Here is an 18,853-nt window from a genome sequence, read left to right as displayed (position 1 = left end):
TCCATTCAAAAAACAATTAAAACCATTGGTAACTTTAACCGCAGGTTTCATCAAAATCAATGTTGACGATATTGAAAGGGGGCGTATCCTAGACCACAATGACGTCAGATATCTTTCATACGAGAGCGCCACAATCGCCTTAAACAAATTAAGCTCCAAAAAATATAATTAAAGCCGTAAAAAAGGGGGGAATTCTGTTTGAGAGCGTTAAACATAAACGGAAAGAGAAAGACATCGCCGATGCTCGAATTGAAGATATGAAGCCAGATGCCTGACTGACACCACACACACACAATCTGACGTCAGATCGCTATATGAAGCCACACACTATCTGACGCCACATAGCGACCTGACGCCATACACTTCTCTCTCTGTGATGGTTGTTGGAGCATCGATTCTTCCTCCGTGCGCCCTCCGTATGTGTATAATATACAAATTACTGTGTAATGTGCTGTTTATAGCAACATATCTCATGTATTCTGTAGTGTTACATCATTTTGTCTGCTTAGGTTTAGATTGCATAAAAAAATTACACTCCCAGTATGCCTACAGATAGGCTATGTGTTTGACATTTAATATTTCATAATGCAATGGCGGATCATGAGCTCATTAAGAGTAGCATAGGAAAATAGTAAAGTATAGTTTTGTTTACATGTCATTGTTGTTAGAATTGTCTGCAAATCACGCAGTTCACGATGGATGTGGTAATCGTGTTGGCTGCAATTAATTACAAATCCGTTTTTATTTTTGTTGTATCCCAGATATAGCGATCATCCCTCACACATCTGTTTGCCAAAAGTCACGTGTGGTATTTTTGTCCCATTGAAAAAAAAAGCGGCCTCGGTTGATGATAATCGCAGCTATATTAGTGACGATCACATGCTGCGGGTCCAGTTTCCTCGCAGCGCTCTGTGGACCACGTGACGCAGCTCTCCGTGGTGTCAGAGTGGAAGAGAAACAGGTAAATTCACAGCGTCTCGCTTATTGTGGGAGCGAGTCGGCTCGTTATATATATTTTTTTTAAAACTTGGTTTGTATTAACTTGGAGTTGAAGAACTGCGCCAAATACTGAACCCTAAGGTCGACAACGAGACCCGCTTGTGTGTCGGCGGTGTAGCTGGGGTGTCTTGATAGTGAGCCGGGTTTCTGGTCAGTATCGCTTGTTATTTATTTTCACTTCAGGGGCCTGTAGGCCTAAACCTTTAGCCTCGGTATTGCGTGTGTCGAGAGCCCCGGCCCTCGCGTTGTACCGGGATGGGTCAGAACGGTGCTGGGTCTCGCGGGGTGCTGGTGCAATGTACAAAACCTGCTACTTTAGTCACGGAGCTAACTAGCTTACGTTGCCTAGCTTTGCCAAACTACGTGAGTTAGCATCGCTCACGGTCGTTAGCTGACACCTAGCTTTGATGACAACGGAGCGGTATGGGCGTTTTTGACCAGTCTCGCTTAACGTACAGTCTGTATTTGCTTGTTATGTTTGTTTGTTTGTTTGCGCACAACCCTAGCGGCCATTAAACCAGAGTAAGATAATGCTACCAACTCTGGTTGTACAGGTGCCACTATAGACGCCTGTTTAGCTGGTTAGCTGTAGGTAGTTGAAGTTAGCCTCGTTGTCGCCATGAGGTGAAGCTGTTAGAAGCGGAAGCCCATCGACACTTCAAAGCCGGACGCTTTGCACTTAAGTATTAGCAAGTTGGCTAGCGTTTTGACCATGTGGCTCGCTAGTATTGTGTAAAATGTACGACGGGCCCCCGGGTGTCTGGCTCTTCAAGCGGGAGATTTACGTAACATTTCCGAGATTAACTTGGGTGTTAGCAAGGCGAGGCTAATATTAGTGTTGTTATCAAACGGGTAGCTTGTTTGTGTCCGGACTCTCTCATTAAATGCCCCCGACACGATGCCAATCTTCCTGCCATCAATCAAGACAATGAAGCCTTTTTGGATTTGCACAACGTGTCCCCGAGTAGTATAGACGTAAACAAATGGTTAGATCACTTATGCACTGTGCAGCACGGCGGCATCCCTGCTTCCCGCGACAGACCCCGCGGTTTACTCCCGTTTTCATACGCTGCGTTGACAAAACAGCCATTGTCGCGGTTTTAAACTAATATCTGTGGACGCAGCTATCGATGCTGATCCCTCACTCGGCCATAAAGTGCCGAAGCAGTTTGAGGAAGTCTGATTTCAAGTTTACGAGGCCATTGACGTGACGTTAAGTAGGTCAGTGCGGTTGGTAACCCTCTTTCTCCATCCTTCTTCTCTCTTCTCTCAGGTGTTATTCCTTTGTAAATACTGTTATTTGTATATACTGTAAATCATGACGTCCATGGGCGGAAATCGAGCCCGGGGCAACTGGGAGCAGACACAGGGCCAGACACACAGCCAGACACAGCACAAGCAGCGGCCTCAGGTATGTCCACCCTCCTTACCTGGCTGCTGTGATTTTGGAAGAACTGTTTTCCTGGAGTGGGGCCAATCTTAATTTATCTTATCAGTTGCCCCTGACAACCTGCGACAAGTTACATATTTAAGGCTCAATGACATTTGGCCGTATCTTCAAGGCTGTGAGGATTGTAGCTTTAATCCAGGTTTGAGACAATGAAGCATAGTAGAACGTGATGTACAATGTTTGCTACTAGATGTGTAAAATCCAGAGTTGTAGCGATGATGTTGATTGGCAGTGAGTCTCACGTATTCATATGGGACCTGCAGTGTGTGTAACTTGAACCTCACAGTTTACTCGCCCAGCTGAAGCCAGATAAGAACCACCGGCCAATTTTTTTTGCACAACCATTTTCTAAGGCCTTGTTTGAGATTTTGTTCTCAGTCCCTGATAAAATAAAGATGAAATGCAAATGGATAAACGCAGAATAGTGATTTTCTATTGGAACCAGAATATCAATGGCTTGCTTTTGTCTTAAAATGTCGGATGTCGCCCTCGTCTCTGTACAGGCTACTGCAGAGCAAATCCGACTCGCTCAGATGATAGACCATAACGATGTCGTCTTTGAAGAAAAGGTGAAACAGGTGAGAGGATCCTGCTTCATCCACACACTGCGTCACCCCTTTTGTTATTTCTCTTGTCATGTAAAAACAAATGTGTAACTACAATATTACTACGACAACATAGTCAGCCTGAAGTTAGGTGTGTCATTGTATACATGCTTGGTGATATTGTCATGGCAGTCAAGGACGCAGATCCTGTAACACCGCATTCCTTGCTTAATACTCACCCCCTTCTCTAATTAGTGGCTGGTCTGAAATGAAAGTCATGTCATTAGACTACAGAAAATGTTTTTGTTTTTTTTTGCAATATATAAATATCTGTCTCGGTAAAGGACGACTTAAAGAAGAGCATACATGTGAAGCTTTCTAGGCTATTTCTCCCATTGTGTTTGTGTCAATCGCAGTCCAGGGTTACATGAGAATTTTTTTAATTCTTTTTAAGCTTTTAAAAATTTCAGGCTGATTGACAGGTTAGTTAACATTTCTGGCAAAACAATATCATGTACCCTTAATCACCTGTCTATTCTCATCTTACTTGAATAACCTGCACTACTGGTAAAATGAACAAAATGGAGAATAGAGAAAACAGAATATTATGTGCTGAACCAGCTAACTAAGCTAAGAAAAGTCATACTTATTTTATCTGACGGGTGTTGACTTTGTCCTAGTTCATTTCACCAAACATATTCAGGGCAGCAGGGAGCTTCAGTCTTCAGCGAATCTGTATTTAACATAGCAGTCCCGTGTTCAGCCTCCTCGGTAGCCCGTAGATGTTGTCGTAATGCGCAAAAGCGTTTCATAAACCCAGAAGCCATGGCGTCGCAGCCAGGGGTCACCTCTGTGCTGGGCCCTGTGTCTCATCATTCCACTCCTCCTTTTCCAGCTGATTGACATCACGGGCAAGGATCAGGACGAGTCTATGATCGCCCTGCACGATTGCAACGGGGATGTCAACAGAGCCATTAACGTTTTGCTGGAGGGCAGCCCAGATACTGTGAGTATTGACTTTGTATAGGAGATCAAGTACCCTGAGTGACAGATTCTGGAGAAAAGTGTTTCACAGACTTATGATGCAGTCAAGACTAAGTTATAGCTGGAGTTGGTGCTCAAATGGCATGAATATTGGGAGGGAAGGGGTTATCTTATATTTTTCCCGCTATAGCTAAGGTCTCTAAAACAATTGGTCTCTTAGTGAAGTAATTGATTGTGCATACGTGCCACATTTGATCTTATTAATGCATTAATACCAATGCCTGAATAGGCTGATTCCACCTTAATGTCAAGCAAAAAACCTTAAAGTGTCAGGCTTCATGCAGTATGTCGGGCTGCATCAGACCTTATGGAGTGTGTTCGGCTCCTTGCCTTGTGAAGATGCAGACTCAGTGTTTTATGGGGGTTTTGTGTTTGCAGGAGCCCTTTTAGTCCCTCCTTTGAAAAAAAAGTCCCCTGCTTGGTATGAACTGGCGTGTCATCATCTAGGAGCAGGACAGATTTTGCTTTCATTTTAAAGCCTGGATGTTGCCACTGCCACGTCTGGCTCACCCTGATTCCACAGTTGCCGCATCTGCGACGAGCTCATAACAGAACTAACCCGCAGTACACCAACAAGGTGTTTGGTTACATAACTGATTCAAAATGTAGTTCACCACCAGGCAAGAAAAGGTTATGAATAAGTTTTCATCCCCAGAATTAAAAAATACTAAATTAGGGCTGGGTGATGTGCGCCAGAATATGTGTCATCATATTTATCTATCAGATGGCTCGCTGAATTCTGGAGCCTGCGTGGCTTTGACTTGTAGGAATAGCCGTCTAACCCCACCTCGCTTCTTTCTCAGGACTCTTGGGAAATGGTGGGGAAGAAGAAAGGAGTGTCGGGCCAGAAGGAGACCAGCCAGGCAGAAACCGGAGAGGAAGGGAAAGAGAACCGGGAGAAAGGAGGCGAGAAGGATGTAGCGCGTCGCCGAGGCGGAATGACACGCAAGCCCCGCGGAGCCAGCAGGGGACGAGAGTGTAAGTCTGCATGTCTATCTTTGTCTTTACTGTACGCAGTGTGTGTGTTCGCCTCCCTCTGATTAATGAGGCAGTCCACTCGTTTGCCCAAGTTGTTTACTTTTCGTTCACACCAGCCTTTCTTCATGAATCATTACCAAAGCTACAGAGCTTCTCCTGCTGCTATTTTTGAAGAATTCTCGGCGCGGTTACCAGTTTGGTTACCAAGCAAGCTTAGCAGTAAAGTGAAGATGGTTCAAAGGAAGAAAAGTAAAAAATTGGAATATTGACATTTGCTCCAAAAATGCTTGTTTTGATTGAAAAATTAAAGGCAACGCCACACTACCGAGCCCTTTGTTAGTTTGAAAGACACGTCCAGCTGTGTGTTTGTGCCTGAAACCGTTCCCTCTGTGCGTCCCTTCCAGTCCGTGGTCAGGAGAACGGCCTGGAAGGTGGCAAAGCCGCAGTAGCAGGAAGAGGTGCAGAGCGAGGCCGGGGGAGGGGAAGAGGCCGAGGAAGAGGGACTGCGACCGGGACCGTCGGTGAGTGCAAACCTGTCCACACCCCTGATCCTCTTTAGTGGACATATTTTAAATGTAAAAAACCAATATAATGATCATGAGTTTAAACCATTCTTTGATGCTGAGAAGTGTTAAGACAATCTCTCCTTTCCCCAGGAGTGACTGGACGGAGGGGAGGCAGGTTTTCGGCGCAGGGCATGGGGTAAGGGAACACCTGCTTTTCTGTCTTTTGTTTCACTTTCACCTGTTGCTATGGTCACTAGAGAGCAGGACCTCAGCCTATTGTGTAGTCTTAATCCAAACGAGTGAGCATATACTGTATGTTGGCCAGTGGAATGGAACACCACGAGGCCAATACAGTATTTATGTAATCCAGCTCTTTGCGAGTGCATCGTTTCCCAAACAAATAGTTTGCAGTTTAAATTTGGACAGATCAATCAGTGGGCAACACGAATACGCGTCTCTGCTCTCTGGCTGTGGCCTGTGGTTCTTTTTTCCGCTTTTGTTTTGCCTGCGTTGGGTGTCAGTTTGCATGTGTGCACTGAGTGGGGTTTTTATTTTATTTGATGAGCTAGCATCCCATAAAAGCAGCAGGACTCGTGTCACGACGGGAGGAAGTAGACCCGCCTTCAGCCGCCGTGTCGTTCTTGACACATTTCGTATTCACTCTCCCTTCTTACCGGGCAACACCACAGGACCTCCTCCCTTGATGAATGTTCACTGCAAGTATCAGATCCTAACTTGTGGTGTAATCGGCGTGGAGCTGAACACTTTTAATATGCAGTTATGAACACAATAAGGGAGCTTTTAAGACATAACGCATCCCATTGCCTTTCTGGAGGAACAAGGATCCTTTGTGGCGCGCTCTGAACTAGGTTTGTTTGTTTAGTGAGTGTCTCACTTTTGCACACATCCGTACACACTGACTAGTGAAATATAGAGCTGTTCATGCAAATAAGCTTTAATCATGAATGGTCAGATGATGGGCGGCAGTTTTGCATCGTTGGGTTTTGTGAAGCAGACGTTGCAACCTGCATGATCAGGTGACGATAACGACCACAGAATTTGCTTTTTGATGTCGGCTCAGACTAAAATAATATTGAAAGCGCACAAAGGAAAAGTGAAACGTGCTGCACCGTTCTGAACAACTGGATCAGTGCACTAATCAAAGTTGCTTGATTAAGCCGGTGTGCTAGAGAAATAATGATTCAGTGAGATAAAGTGTCTGCTGCACACCAGATTATACTTCCAGATGGCAAGTTGGATTCAGAAGTTCCAGTAATTACATACACATTCATTAATTCGGTCATCAATTCATTTAATTTACCCACCTACCCCAGACGTGCCCATTAGCATCCGTCTGCAGGCCAGACTCATCAACGCTCCAGCAGCAACATCAGCAGCAGACGCCGAACCTACACACACATACACACACACACACACACACACACACACACACACGGCATGTGGTTCTGGTGTCTTCATATTCAGACGTCTTCCACACTGGCGTCCTGTCCAGTGTTGCGCAGAGCTGGAGCCTATTGTGTACATGAATGCCGCTCTATCGTGGGGGATCTTACACAAGGACAGACAAACTCATTCACTCGCACATTTCATAGATCCCAGTTCATCTAACCCGCATGTGTTTGGACTGTGGGAGTAAACCAGAGCCCCCTGGAGGAAACCAAATGTCGTGGTGTGTAATGAAGCCGGAGAGCCCGCTGAATATAGAAATGACCAAAACTGCTGCTTTAGTTGTTTTTTTTTAATGTTATTTCCACGTCTATTTGCACACGTTGTTCTTCGCTTCCCACAGTGGTGCACATGAGCAGTGGGCGGTTTTTGGTGCAGGCATATGCTGGCTGGTGCTATTGAATGACTGTCTCTCTTTTACTCTGCAAGTGAACACTCCAGGGCATATGGTGGCACTAATTGCAAATGGTAAAGCAGCTGATCACACTGCAAAAATGAATACAAAGTGGAATCGCTGTTGAGACCTGAGATTCCTTCAGGATCGGAACTCGGTGAACTCTTGGGGTTTTGTGTGACAGCTCTTCTGGTTGAATATGGATGTATAGCATCTCTGAAGTCACAGATTTGCCAGAGCTTTCGCCACATTTTGTTTGGGTTCTTTGTCGCCCTGCTCCAATGGGGGGGAGCGGCCCTCTCGTGCATCTTATCTCATCAAAGTGTCTCCTCAGGAATCAAGTTCAATAGCAGAGACCGTACAAAGAATCTTATCTCCCGACCATGTTAACAGGCCACAGTAACCAGATACTAATGCGGGATTCAAATTGCCAAACATGCAGTTACAAGGTGAATGTCAATATTGCACCGCTCGTGCGCTCTCACTTACGACCTACTCGCCACCTGATTGGTGCAGGAGCAGGCAGAGCTACGTGTTCTTACATTAAGCTTTCACGACATGTTTACCAAACGACCACTTCACCTCTTTGGTAGTTGGTGTACATATAAGGTGGTGCTAACTGGAGAACTTGATACGATGGGCGTCAACTAGACATTTCACAACAGCGAGTGCCGTTTGCTCAACAGCACATCATCGCCTCGTTTAGCCCACCTGATAGCTCCTCAGTAACGTAATGTCGCATTTGACAAACAAATTGCATTTACCTGCATTCATGGACTCTGGTAATAGTGCAGCTCCTGGTTGCCTTGTTTACGGGGATGCTTCTGCTCGGCAGCTGCTGGGTCGTTTCCTGTTTGAGTTCAGGTGGTCCTGCAGGCAGGGGAGTGAACAGAGAGAATAGGAGGGGGGGGGGGTGGGTGCTCAGGCCTGTCCAAGTTGTCACGTGTGTACAAACAGATCCACCTGATTGCTGTGTGTCACTGGAGGCAGAGTGTGTGTTTGCCACTAACAGACTTTATCAGTGCTAAGTGAGATGGTTTATTTCAAGGAGGCCAGGTGAGACCAAGCAACACACGGTTTTTGCTTCGACATTGGAGGGTTTCTGGTGAATGCTCTTCTCCTTATCAAGACAGTGCCAGTACAGCGGTGCTTCCCAATGTGGCGTCTAACCAGGATGTGGAGGGTAACCCTGAAATGTGATGATGTTGAGGGCCGTGCTGAGCGGACAGGATTGCCGTGGCTACCGTTGTGTAACTGCTATCGAATGACCCACCGTTTTTGTGCGTGGCTGCATTGTGCATACTTGACTTGTCGGGACTTAAATGACTAAAAGCACCCTGGGTTTGAAGAGCGAGTGGCAGGAGTGTTTACCATCACAGGCAAATGGAAGGCTTTTTGCTTATGCTGTGGCTCTGGATTGCAGTTTGAATAACAGCTTTGTCTTCCACTTTCCCTTTGTTCTTCCTCTTGTAATTGTTACCATTATTTTTCCTCTAAAGCCAGATTGATAAGGGGCCCAGATATGATGTTGAAGGAAGTGAGAGGTGAGTGTACCGTACGCCTCTAGTGTTTGTCCTTTCTTGCTTTTGTTGGGGCGGGATGTGAGTGCCATTAAAAAAAAAAAAAAAAAAAAAAAAAATGTGAAGCTACTGTAAGACACACAGCATTGCCGCTACAGAAAGTAGTATTCTATTACCATGATATGAAACTGATGTGGCGTTGATGACATTTTTATATTAAAGCTGCTCAGGCAAGCGTTAAATGCTTTTCACCCTTGCATTTGGAATCCTCCTACCAAACAATCAAAGCTGCTTGGTTTGACTTGACAGGCTTGAAGTGTTGTACGTAGCCAGTTGCCACGTTGCACCAGCTCTTCATTTTGACCAAACGTATGGCCGTGTCAGAAAATGACATTCAGTGCTGGAAAGGAGTCGGAGGAAGACTGTATTTAGAAGCTTGCTCCTTGTTTCGCATTTCTTCCTGTGCACACACACACACATACACACACACGATCTCGCTGACGGCAACCGCTGCGTATCACTGACGGCAACTACCGTACATCGCCTCAGTCATTTCTTCTCCTCCTCTTGTCTTCCTGCTCCAGCCTTAATTGATCCTGTTGTCCTGCTCTTGTAGTTGAATGAATAGCCTAAGACAGCAACAGCGCGGTCAGGAATGTATTCCCCCCCCCCTCCTCCCCCGCTGGTTTGAGTTGAGAATTGTATTGAATCTGCTCCCAGTTACATCATCAAGGCACTTAGCTGTGGCTCATGTTAGTAAATTCAGCTGTTTGGAAATGGTCACGTGATCAAAATCAATCGAGTCAACCGTTTTTTTCTTTCTGTCATTTTAAGAACATTCAACCCTGCTGACTATGCTGAGCCGGCCCAGACAGAGGAGTCCTATGGAGGGGGCAGCACTTGGAACAACACAGGCACCACGGAGGTGGAGGAGGGAACCAGTAAGTCCATTTATTAACACCTGTTGCACTTGGATAAAAGAAATGAAGCTTATCAATAAAGCATTTGTGCAACACATCAAGGCTTTTTGATTCAGGGTTCTGGAAGCTTTCTTTCCTGACTACATGCACCGTTTACACACACACACACACACACACACACACACACACACACACACACACACACACACACACACACACACACACACACACACACACACACACACACACACACACACACACACACACACACACACACACACACACACACACACACACACACACACACACACACACACACACACACACACACACACACACACACACACACACACACACACACACACACACACACACACACTTGAACTGTGTAATGAGGTCAAAATGAATCCACTCATTCAATTTCATGCATTTCCAGGGTTGGAGTACGGAGGAGGAGAGGGAACAAATTACCCACCCAAGTTTGACTCTGCTCCTGGTAAACAAAGTCCACTTCTCATTTCTATACATTCTTTATCATGTTTGAGGCTCTGTCGCAATGGATTCAACCGTTTCTTGTTCACACACACAGGTGCATGGAGGACTGCTACAGAGGAGTGGGGCACTGAGGACTGGAATGAGGATGTGAGTAATTTGAGCTCTTTCAAAGAGCAGTTGCATTTTTACACAAACTGTAGATTTGTTGACATGGTGTTGTTCAAACTCTAACTTGTATTTACCCCCTCGTCATCCTCTGCAGCTTTCAGAGACCAAAATCTTCACGGCCTCCAGTGTGGCCACCATGCCTGCGCCTCAAGAGAATGTTACAATCACCAAAGGACAAAGGTTGGTCCAATATTGACTAATTGTAATTGTTATAGTCCTGAAGGCATGTTGCTATAGAAAAAAATACCTGATATATCCTTATGTCAACAATGTCCTTCTTGTCTCCCTTAATCCAGGATTGACCTTGCGGTGCTTCTGGGTAAGACCCCCCCAGCCTCCTCTTCAGAGACAGAGAACGCCCCCGTGGATGCCACCCAGCCCCCCTCCTTGTCCCAGTCATTGGTCTTCAGTAACTCCAAGCAAGGGGTACCACTTTCCCAACCGCCCTCCAGCACCCCGTACACCCAGCACAGCATGGTGAGAGCCTCAAACCTGTATTGAATAGTGAGCTTGTGGGCTGTATTCATGTGGATTTAACTTCTCTGGACTAAATGGCTGATTCAGTTTATCAATAGAAATTAATACTTTGTTCTAAGACGCATGCCACAGATCACTTTAATCAAATAATGTATCCCCATCCCAGGTCGGCATGCTGGGCAAAGGTTTTGGGGATGTGGGGGAACCTAAAGGAGGCAGCACGGGGACCACTGGCTCCCAGTTCCTGGAGCAGTATAAAACAGCCCAGGCTCTGGCCCAGCTGGCTGCACAGCACTCCCAGTCTGGACCTCCCAACACAACCCCCTCATCCTGGGACACCAGTGCCACCTCACTGGGCCAATATGGTGAGAGGACACGACACTCCACTGAAACCATTATTACCCCACTCAAGACCCCCCTGTCTTGAGTAAATGTTTCTCTAACTTCTATTCCTCTTCATCATTCCCATCATACAGATATGAAGAATCAGCCGGAGTCTTCTGTCCATACGCCCTTCACCAAGCGGCAGCCCTACCAAGCTGCCACCTCAACCTCGTCCATGTTGGATGTGTTCCTGCAGGACAAAGGCCTGCCTCCTTCCTCCTCTTCCCTGTCCCAACAGATAACATCCTCGCCCCATGTGGTGCCTCCGCCTGCATCCTCCCTTCCAAAGATGGCAGGGGTCTCCTCTCTAGGCCAGCAGGTTTCTCCGGGTTCCTCCGATTGCCAGAGTTCCAGTCCGCTGCCGATGCAGCAGCACAAAAACAAACAGCAGAAGAAGAGGACCTCCATTACAACAAAGGTAAGGACACCAAGCTCCGTCTCAACCAGTTTGCAATTGAGCCTTTGTTCAAACTGGATTCCCAAGCCTGCATAAACACACAGCTGTCTAAGAGAATGCCAGTACACTCATGTAATTTAATAGTGCAGACACACCTCTCCTTTTAGTCCATGTTGAACTCAACTCTGATTCCCGTCTGCAGTTGCAGACTGACTCTGTAGTTGTCCCCTGCTGCCTAACGGCCTCTTTAACGTTCCTCAGATTCCAGCTATGGCGGTTGAAATGCCTGGCTCAACGGACATCTCTGGCCTCAATCTTCAGTTTGGAGCGCTGCAGTTTGGCTCAGAACCAGTGCTGCCTGAATATGATTCCACCCCGACCACCGCCACAGCAGCCAACCAAGTTCAAAACAGTCTCTACACTAGCCCCAACAGGTTGGTACGACCCAACACACGCCATGGGATAAATGATTGATATATTATAGTCAAGTCCGACCCCCAAACTGCTTATCTTCGAGAACACATCATGCTGTCGTCTCACTTGGTCTCTTTCTTCTCATTGTCTTCTCCAGTGAGTCGACTCCCGCTCTTCCCAACCCCAGCCAGATGGACATGTACGACCAGAGAGCAGCTCAGACGCGGCGCTATCCTCCCTCAGCCTCCTCCTCCCCTCAGAAGGACATGCAGCCCAAGGTGAGGTCACGCCTGCCATCCTTTGGAACCTGAATGGATGCTGGTGGAAGCATAGGAGTGGTTAGAAAAGTGACTAAGCATAATTCAGACCAACAGATACCAGTCCACTCTTGACCTCGGAAGAGAAGAGTCTTGAATTGATGATGGAAGAAACTGTCGTCATAGGTTACACACTTAGGATATTATAGCTTTGACTGAAGAACCATCTAACCTCTTGGTCCTGTGTTGTTTGCTCTGAATTCCAATGCACTTGTAGCAAAACCGGACTTGTCTTCAATACACCCTGCATACCAACGTTCTTGGAGATCGTTTCCAGCTTTCGGCTTGTCAGTAGACCGTTTCCATAGAAACATGAGCTTACCTTCATTGTTTTTTTGTTTTTTTTACAGAATGGCTTCAGCTCAATGCAAACGGTGCAGTCTGTGGAAGGTAAGCCTCCATTTTCCACACTCCCTCTCTCTCCCAGCACCTTAGTTATCGACGCATTCTGCATTCAGACTTTCCTCCCTCTCGGCAGCTGCAGCAGGCTCTGCAGCATCGGTCAAGCCCGCCCCCGACTCGGTCACGCCGGCGTCGGTTTCCGTCATGGGCACTCTGGCGGACAGCGGCTCCGGCCCGGCCTCCTTGTTAAACGCATCTAATCAGACGCTTAGTGCTTTGGGCCACAGTGAAGACCTTCCCCCCAGCACCATGCCCCCCCCTCAACACAACAAGTGAGTCTCAGCCGACGCCACGCAGTAACCGGGAACAATCTGTTGTTACCTGACGAGCCTTTGCCTTTACCTGAAACAACCTCTTTGCTTCTGCAGCTCTCTTCCATCACAACAGAACAGCCTTGCTCCATCTTCAGTCCGCACATCCAACTCCAGCTTAATGGTGAGTTTCCTGTATATTCTATCTATGTTTGTGCGTATTCAAACTAATTCCTATCCCCTGGACCTTCATTGTGTGTTTGACGGAGCATGTTAAATGTTTTTAGGGAAACCATAACTGCCTCCCCCGCTCTGTGCAGGCATGTGCCCCCGTGCACAGAGAGGGACGTGTCTGCCTTCAGCCCTGTAGTCATTTCCAAAGATGCATTTCCTGTTAGAGCGGATACATTAGATGTCCATTCACCTTAATGGCTATTTAATCTCATTTATCCCTAACCACATCTATCGCTCTTCCCCTTTTTGTCTCCGCAGCATCCCAGTGTAGACGGAGACTCCAGCCTGCACTCCTCCTCCTTCCCCTCCTCTGTCTCAGCCGTGCCATCGTCATCAGTCCCCTCCTCGGTTGCCATTGCTGCACACGTGTCCTTAGGGGCCCCTCAGCCCTCGTCTGTTGGGGCCGCCACGGTGTCGGCTCCCTCCGGCCTGGGCCCCGTCAGCAGTCTGGCCATGGGCCTGAACACCGTCTCCATGGGCGTCCCTGCCGCGGCAGCCGGCAGCATTTCGATCTCCACAGCAGCTTCGAGTATTCCCAATTCAGCTAGTTCATCCTCTCGTGGCTCTGCAGTGTCCTCAGGTGAGACATTAGACTTGCAAATAAGCAAACATACCATATGGGGTTTGAAATATTTTGCATTTCTTGTTGCACAGTGAAGATTTTGGTGCAAAGGGTCAAATATTTTCTATTTAATTTTTGCTCATTTACACTTCTGCCCTTCCTTGTGCGTACAGGGAAAGCACCTCCAAACCTTCCTCCTGGAGTGCCCCCTCTCCTGCCAAACCCATACATCATGGCCCCGGGACTCCTGCATGCCTACCCTGTAAGCTCCTGCTATCAATTTCTGAATAACGACTCCAAAGTCCAATCCAAGCTTCACCTATTAGATTATCAAATATGTCTTGTTGATGTCGTGTGTATGGTGACAGCCATTTTCTGACTCGAGTGTTTGTTGGCCTCAGCCTCAGGTGTACGGCTATGACGACCTGCAGATGCTGCCGACCAGAATTCCGCTGGTGAGTCGTCGTATCTGAACCATGTCCAGATGAAGATACTGGTTTTGTTTAAGTGGTACCTTTTCTTCGGATCCTGTTTGATTGATCACAGAAAATAAGTTTTCCGTCTCCATTTGCTTGTCTCAGGATTATTACAGCATTCCCTTTGCAACCCCCACTACTGCACTGACCGGCAGAGACGGTAGTTTGACAAGCAACCCTTATTCCGGTGAGCTGATTTCTAACAAGGTTTAGTAGCTTAGGTCGTTTGGTTAATGTTTTGTAATGTCGTCTTCAAACCGTATCTGTCCTCTCCTCCTCCCCAAGGCGACTTATCAAAGTTTGGTCGAGGCGACGCGTCCTCCCCAGCCCCGGCCACGACATTAGCCCAGACGCAGCAGAACCAGAACCAGACGCATCACACCACCCAGCAGCCCTTCCTAAACCCAGCGCTGCCGCCCGGCTACAGCTATACAAGCCTTCCGTACTACACCGGCATGCCGGGCCTGCCCAATGCCTTCCAGTATGGACCCGCTGTGTTCCCGGTGAGGAATCTGTACTTGCCTGCTCCTCTCTCCCTTTGAGGAGGCATGACTCCCACATATCCCCTATTAGACTGCAGCACACACAGCATTAATGGAGTCGTTGTAGCTGTGTTGGCTGATTTTCCAAAACTCTCCAGTATTGTTAAAAACGGAACTACATGTGATCTCTTGACCTGTTTCTGAATGCTGATTCAAAATGCTACAACTATTCAGTCATGGGCCTCTTTGTAAGCATTGCTGAAGTGACGTTTTGATGGATGTGTTGGTTAGGTGGCTCCTACCTCGTCAAAGCAGCACGGTGTGAATGTCGGCGTCAATGCCTCCGCCACACCCTTCCAGCAGGCTAGTGGCTACGGTTCCCATGGATACAGCACTGGTGAGGCACAGAACGATCTTAATGTCTACAACACAGTCCATGGAAACGGCATGTTCGTGAGGGGTCACGCAGGTCCGGCTCCACACACACACACACACACACACACACACACACACACACGCGCACACGCACACGCACACGTGCATCGGTGCTGATGCTCAAAACGGAGCTGGCGATTTGTTCTCTTGGTCTGCATCTCATTTGAGTTATTCAGTGTGTGTGTGTGTGTGTGTGTGTGTGTGTGAGAGTGTAAACAAGATGCTTCTGTCAAGACATTGTTTATGCTTCATTACGCTTACAGTCGTGTCTACAGATTCTCACTTGACCTCAAGTTAGAATTCTTTTGATGTATGCTGTATGTGGGTGACGGTGCACACACAGGATATAAGCCACATAAGGAATGTGGACGATGACCTCATGCCTCTACAAGTACTCTTTTGTTTTGTTTTTTTATTGCAAGGAACTGTTTAGTATTCCTTTTTATTAAATGGCCTCTTGTGGCCATTTAAAGTGAATGGGATTTGGAGAGAGGGACTTGCAGAGCAGCACCGGGCCACACGGGTTTAGATCAGAAGGTTTCGGGTGTCGGCTCACCTGCTGTCTTCCATGGCTTGCTTTTGCTCATCTCGGGCAGTGGGTTTTGCCGCTGGGCTCTAACATCTAATCTCATCCCAGCTCACACAGACATCGCACTCCCACACATCTCAACATCAGTCCTATTTGTGCTCATGTTCACTCGATACATTCAGGGGGGAAACGGCCTGCCTGTTAACGTGCCATCACTTCCTGCCTTTAGTTTTTTTTTTTTTTTTTTTTTTTTTTTTTTTGCAGTTTGATGTTTTTCAAACTTCCCTTCATGGCTCATATCCACTGTCGGTCCACACCACCTGCCTCACCCATTTGTTCTAAGCTGCACCCATCTGCTGCTTTCTGCCATCACCAAACTCCAGCTTACTCTTCACCTCCCCCTCCCCACACCTTCCACACACACACTCGCGCACATACCCTGCCTGCCCCCCCCTCCCTCACTTTCCCCAACCCCCCTCCCCTCAGACTCGGGTCAAATAGTACTTGCAGATGATGCTAAGCGTTGAGGCTGACGGGCTGAGCCACATGCAGTTGGTGTCAGAAACTGGACAACATGACACTGAACTGTACTGAGACGTTAAAGTCAAAGCTGCCCGTACGGTGCCCGAAGTAAAACCAAACGCTGTTAAGTCATTTGCAAATGCTATCGGAGACGGGTCTGCCCCCTCCTCCCCCCCTGCCTGGTGTGTCTAATGCTGTGGGCTGCGGCTGTGTGTCTGACTGTTGCAGGCTATGAGGATGTGGGCCAGGCTTCAGGGAGTGGGGATTTCTGTAAGGGCGGATACGGCACTGCCGTGGCCGCCGCCGCTTCTGCACAAAACAAGCCAGCCAGCTCTGTCACCGGGCCCGGAGTCGGTGAGTGCCGCCACATGCCGAATGAAACCGAAAAAACCCTTTTCCCTCCCGTCTTCCTTCCTGTGTCACCAACCATCCTTCTGCTCTTCTTTGCACTCGTTCCCCTTTTTGCCTCATCACTGACGATGATGATGATGATGATGCTGCCCGCTGTAGGACAACTGGTGACGTTGTGCCATGATTGTGTCCGTCACCCGTTTGCTTCCAGGGCGTCTCATCATCGTCTGATCTGTCAGGGTTTGATCTCGGAGAGTTATTCTCTTAAATTATCGGACATTTGGAGGCTAAAATATGAGGGCTCACAAAAAAGGCTGTGGCTTGCATAAACCGGTGATGAGTTTCTGTGTTTGATGCCGTCTCATTGTTCCCCCATGTTGCTTGCTTTTACCGCTCATTGCTGCTCATCGCATTTCCAGAGTTCAGTCATTTGCTGTGACTGTGCTCTCCACATGTTTTTAATGTTTTTTATTTTTGGTTTTGCTTTGCTCACCGAACATCTCAGGGGAAGCTCAGCACTGGACCAATGTTTCCCTACAGTTTTCTTGGTCGCGGTCTCTGAAACCTTTCCCAAAACTCAATTATGATTGTTTGTAACACTCAAAAGCACAACAAATCATGGCAGTGGCACCGTAGTACAGACATCCTCTACAATAAATATGCTCCCCTTTTAAGTTTTCTCGGACACCACTAAAACATATTTGAGCCTGTTGCTGAGACCTTCCCTCCCCCACTTACCATTAACGTGGATTTCTCCTTAAAAGATCCAGCACTTAATAAAAGGGTCATACTCATGTTTTCATCCCATCCATTGTTTCTTCAAACTATTAGTCTAAACTGCGATTACTGAAGGAAAACGTTCCGTCGTAGATGTGAACCTCAGAAATGTGCTACTATACATACTGTGTATGAAGCATCCACACAAAACATCTTTTCTATATCTGCACTTCCGGAATGTGAGACGTTCAAAGGTCTGAAGCATCGAGCTAGAACAACAGCATCATGTGTCTGGCTACAGTTTACTACTTGAATCCAGTTTTGCATTTTAACTGAGTTTATTTTCTTCTCTTTTCTTTGTGTTCCTCTGCAGGAGTCTCTGTGACATCAAGCAACACGGGAGTACCAGATATTTCAGGGTCTGTTTACACAAAGACACAGGTAATTGCAGCGAGCCAATGAGCGTGCAGTCGAACATGCCGTCGCCTCACATAATTGAAATGGAAAAAATGGAAGAGGTGATACTGAGAATTTTCTAAAATGTTTGTTTTTCCTCCTGTAGTCTTTTGAGAAGCAGGGTTTCCATGCTGGCACACCGGCGGCTTCCTTCAGCTTGCCCTCAGCCCTGGGGGGCGGGGGACCCATCAACCCCCCGGCCGCCGCTGGCTACGCTCCCCCGTTCATGCACATTCTGGCACCGCACCAACAACCACATTCTCAAATTCTGCACCATCACCTGCAGCAAGATGGACAGGTAGGCGTGCACCATGGCGGCGTGTCGGTGCTCGGCTACGTGCAGCAGGGGAGGAAGAAGCCAGACTGAGCGTTTCTCTTCTTTCCCAACAGAGCAGCACAGGACAGCGCAGCCAGAACGCTTCCATCCAGCAGAAGTCTCAGATCAACAAATCGCCGTACAACAGCTACAACTGGGGCGCCAACTAACACCTGCTGTCTGAGCCCCACCACCACTGCTGACGGGAACCGGGAGGGTCGGTCATCACTCCTCCACAAGTCGTCTCCGCGCGAAAAACTCCCCCCTTTCCTCCCGCCGGGACTTCCTCCCCCCAGTCTCTCGGCCCAGCACTCCCGCAGTTCTGACCCTAGTCAGAGGAGGCGCTGTGCTGAGAGAACGAGCATGTTAATGTGGCATGGATGGGCGGGAGGAGGGACCAGGAGGGGCTTAGAGAGGGGAGACGGGAACTAAATGGGTATAGAAACTCGCCACCGAGAGGTGAAATACTGAGTGTTGGGAATTTGTATCGTATTAATCCCTCACCCCCCCACACACAACCCTTACACACCACCCCCCCACATCCTCTTTCTTTCACTTGTATGTAACATAGAACTGTTTTCTAAATGAATGAATGTTTCCTGTATGGTCACTTTTGTTTGTTTGTTTTTGTTGTCCCCCTCTTTT

The 18,853-nt window shown here is 47.5% G+C and overlaps 1 protein-coding gene across 5 annotated transcripts; it reads left to right on the top strand.

Moving 5' to 3' along the window:
* The first annotated feature begins 872 nt into the window (after positions 1-872).
* ubap2l (ubiquitin associated protein 2-like) lies at positions 873-18,751 on the top strand. Of its 5 annotated transcripts, none has more exons than XM_076139535.1 (30): positions 873-961; positions 2,273-2,410; positions 2,953-3,027; positions 3,890-4,000; positions 4,842-5,016; positions 5,421-5,537; positions 5,673-5,718; positions 8,883-8,927; positions 9,738-9,844; positions 10,260-10,319; positions 10,413-10,465; positions 10,581-10,666; positions 10,783-10,963; positions 11,130-11,328; positions 11,440-11,765; positions 12,006-12,178; positions 12,316-12,436; positions 12,826-12,865; positions 12,954-13,149; positions 13,246-13,312; positions 13,621-13,942; positions 14,098-14,186; positions 14,326-14,379; positions 14,506-14,587; positions 14,686-14,903; positions 15,174-15,279; positions 16,597-16,722; positions 17,810-17,877; positions 17,999-18,190; positions 18,283-18,751. In XM_076139535.1, exons 2-30 carry the CDS (start codon positions 2,318-2,320, stop codon positions 18,376-18,378), a joined length of 3,624 nt encoding a protein of 1,207 aa, XP_075995650.1. In that variant the 5' UTR covers positions 873-961; positions 2,273-2,317; the 3' UTR covers positions 18,379-18,751. The 5 variants fall into 5 exon arrangements, with proteins under 5 accessions (XP_075995650.1, XP_075995652.1, XP_075995653.1 ...); XM_076139536.1 differs by lacking the exon at positions 873-961 and adding an exon at positions 968-1,149; XM_076139537.1 differs by lacking the exon at positions 8,883-8,927.
* Positions 18,752-18,853: the final 102 nt, after the last annotated feature.

The sequence above is a fragment of the Genypterus blacodes genome, unplaced genomic scaffold (genome assembly GCF_046128005.1).
Source record: "Genypterus blacodes isolate CSIRO-AG114 ecotype Tasmania unplaced genomic scaffold, CSIRO-AGI_Gbla_v1 ptg000438l_1, whole genome shotgun sequence".
Classification (NCBI taxonomy): domain Eukaryota; kingdom Metazoa; phylum Chordata; class Actinopteri; order Ophidiiformes; family Ophidiidae; genus Genypterus; species Genypterus blacodes.
Note: the sequence above shows the minus strand (reverse complement) of the source record. Positions and strands in the feature narration are given on the sequence as shown.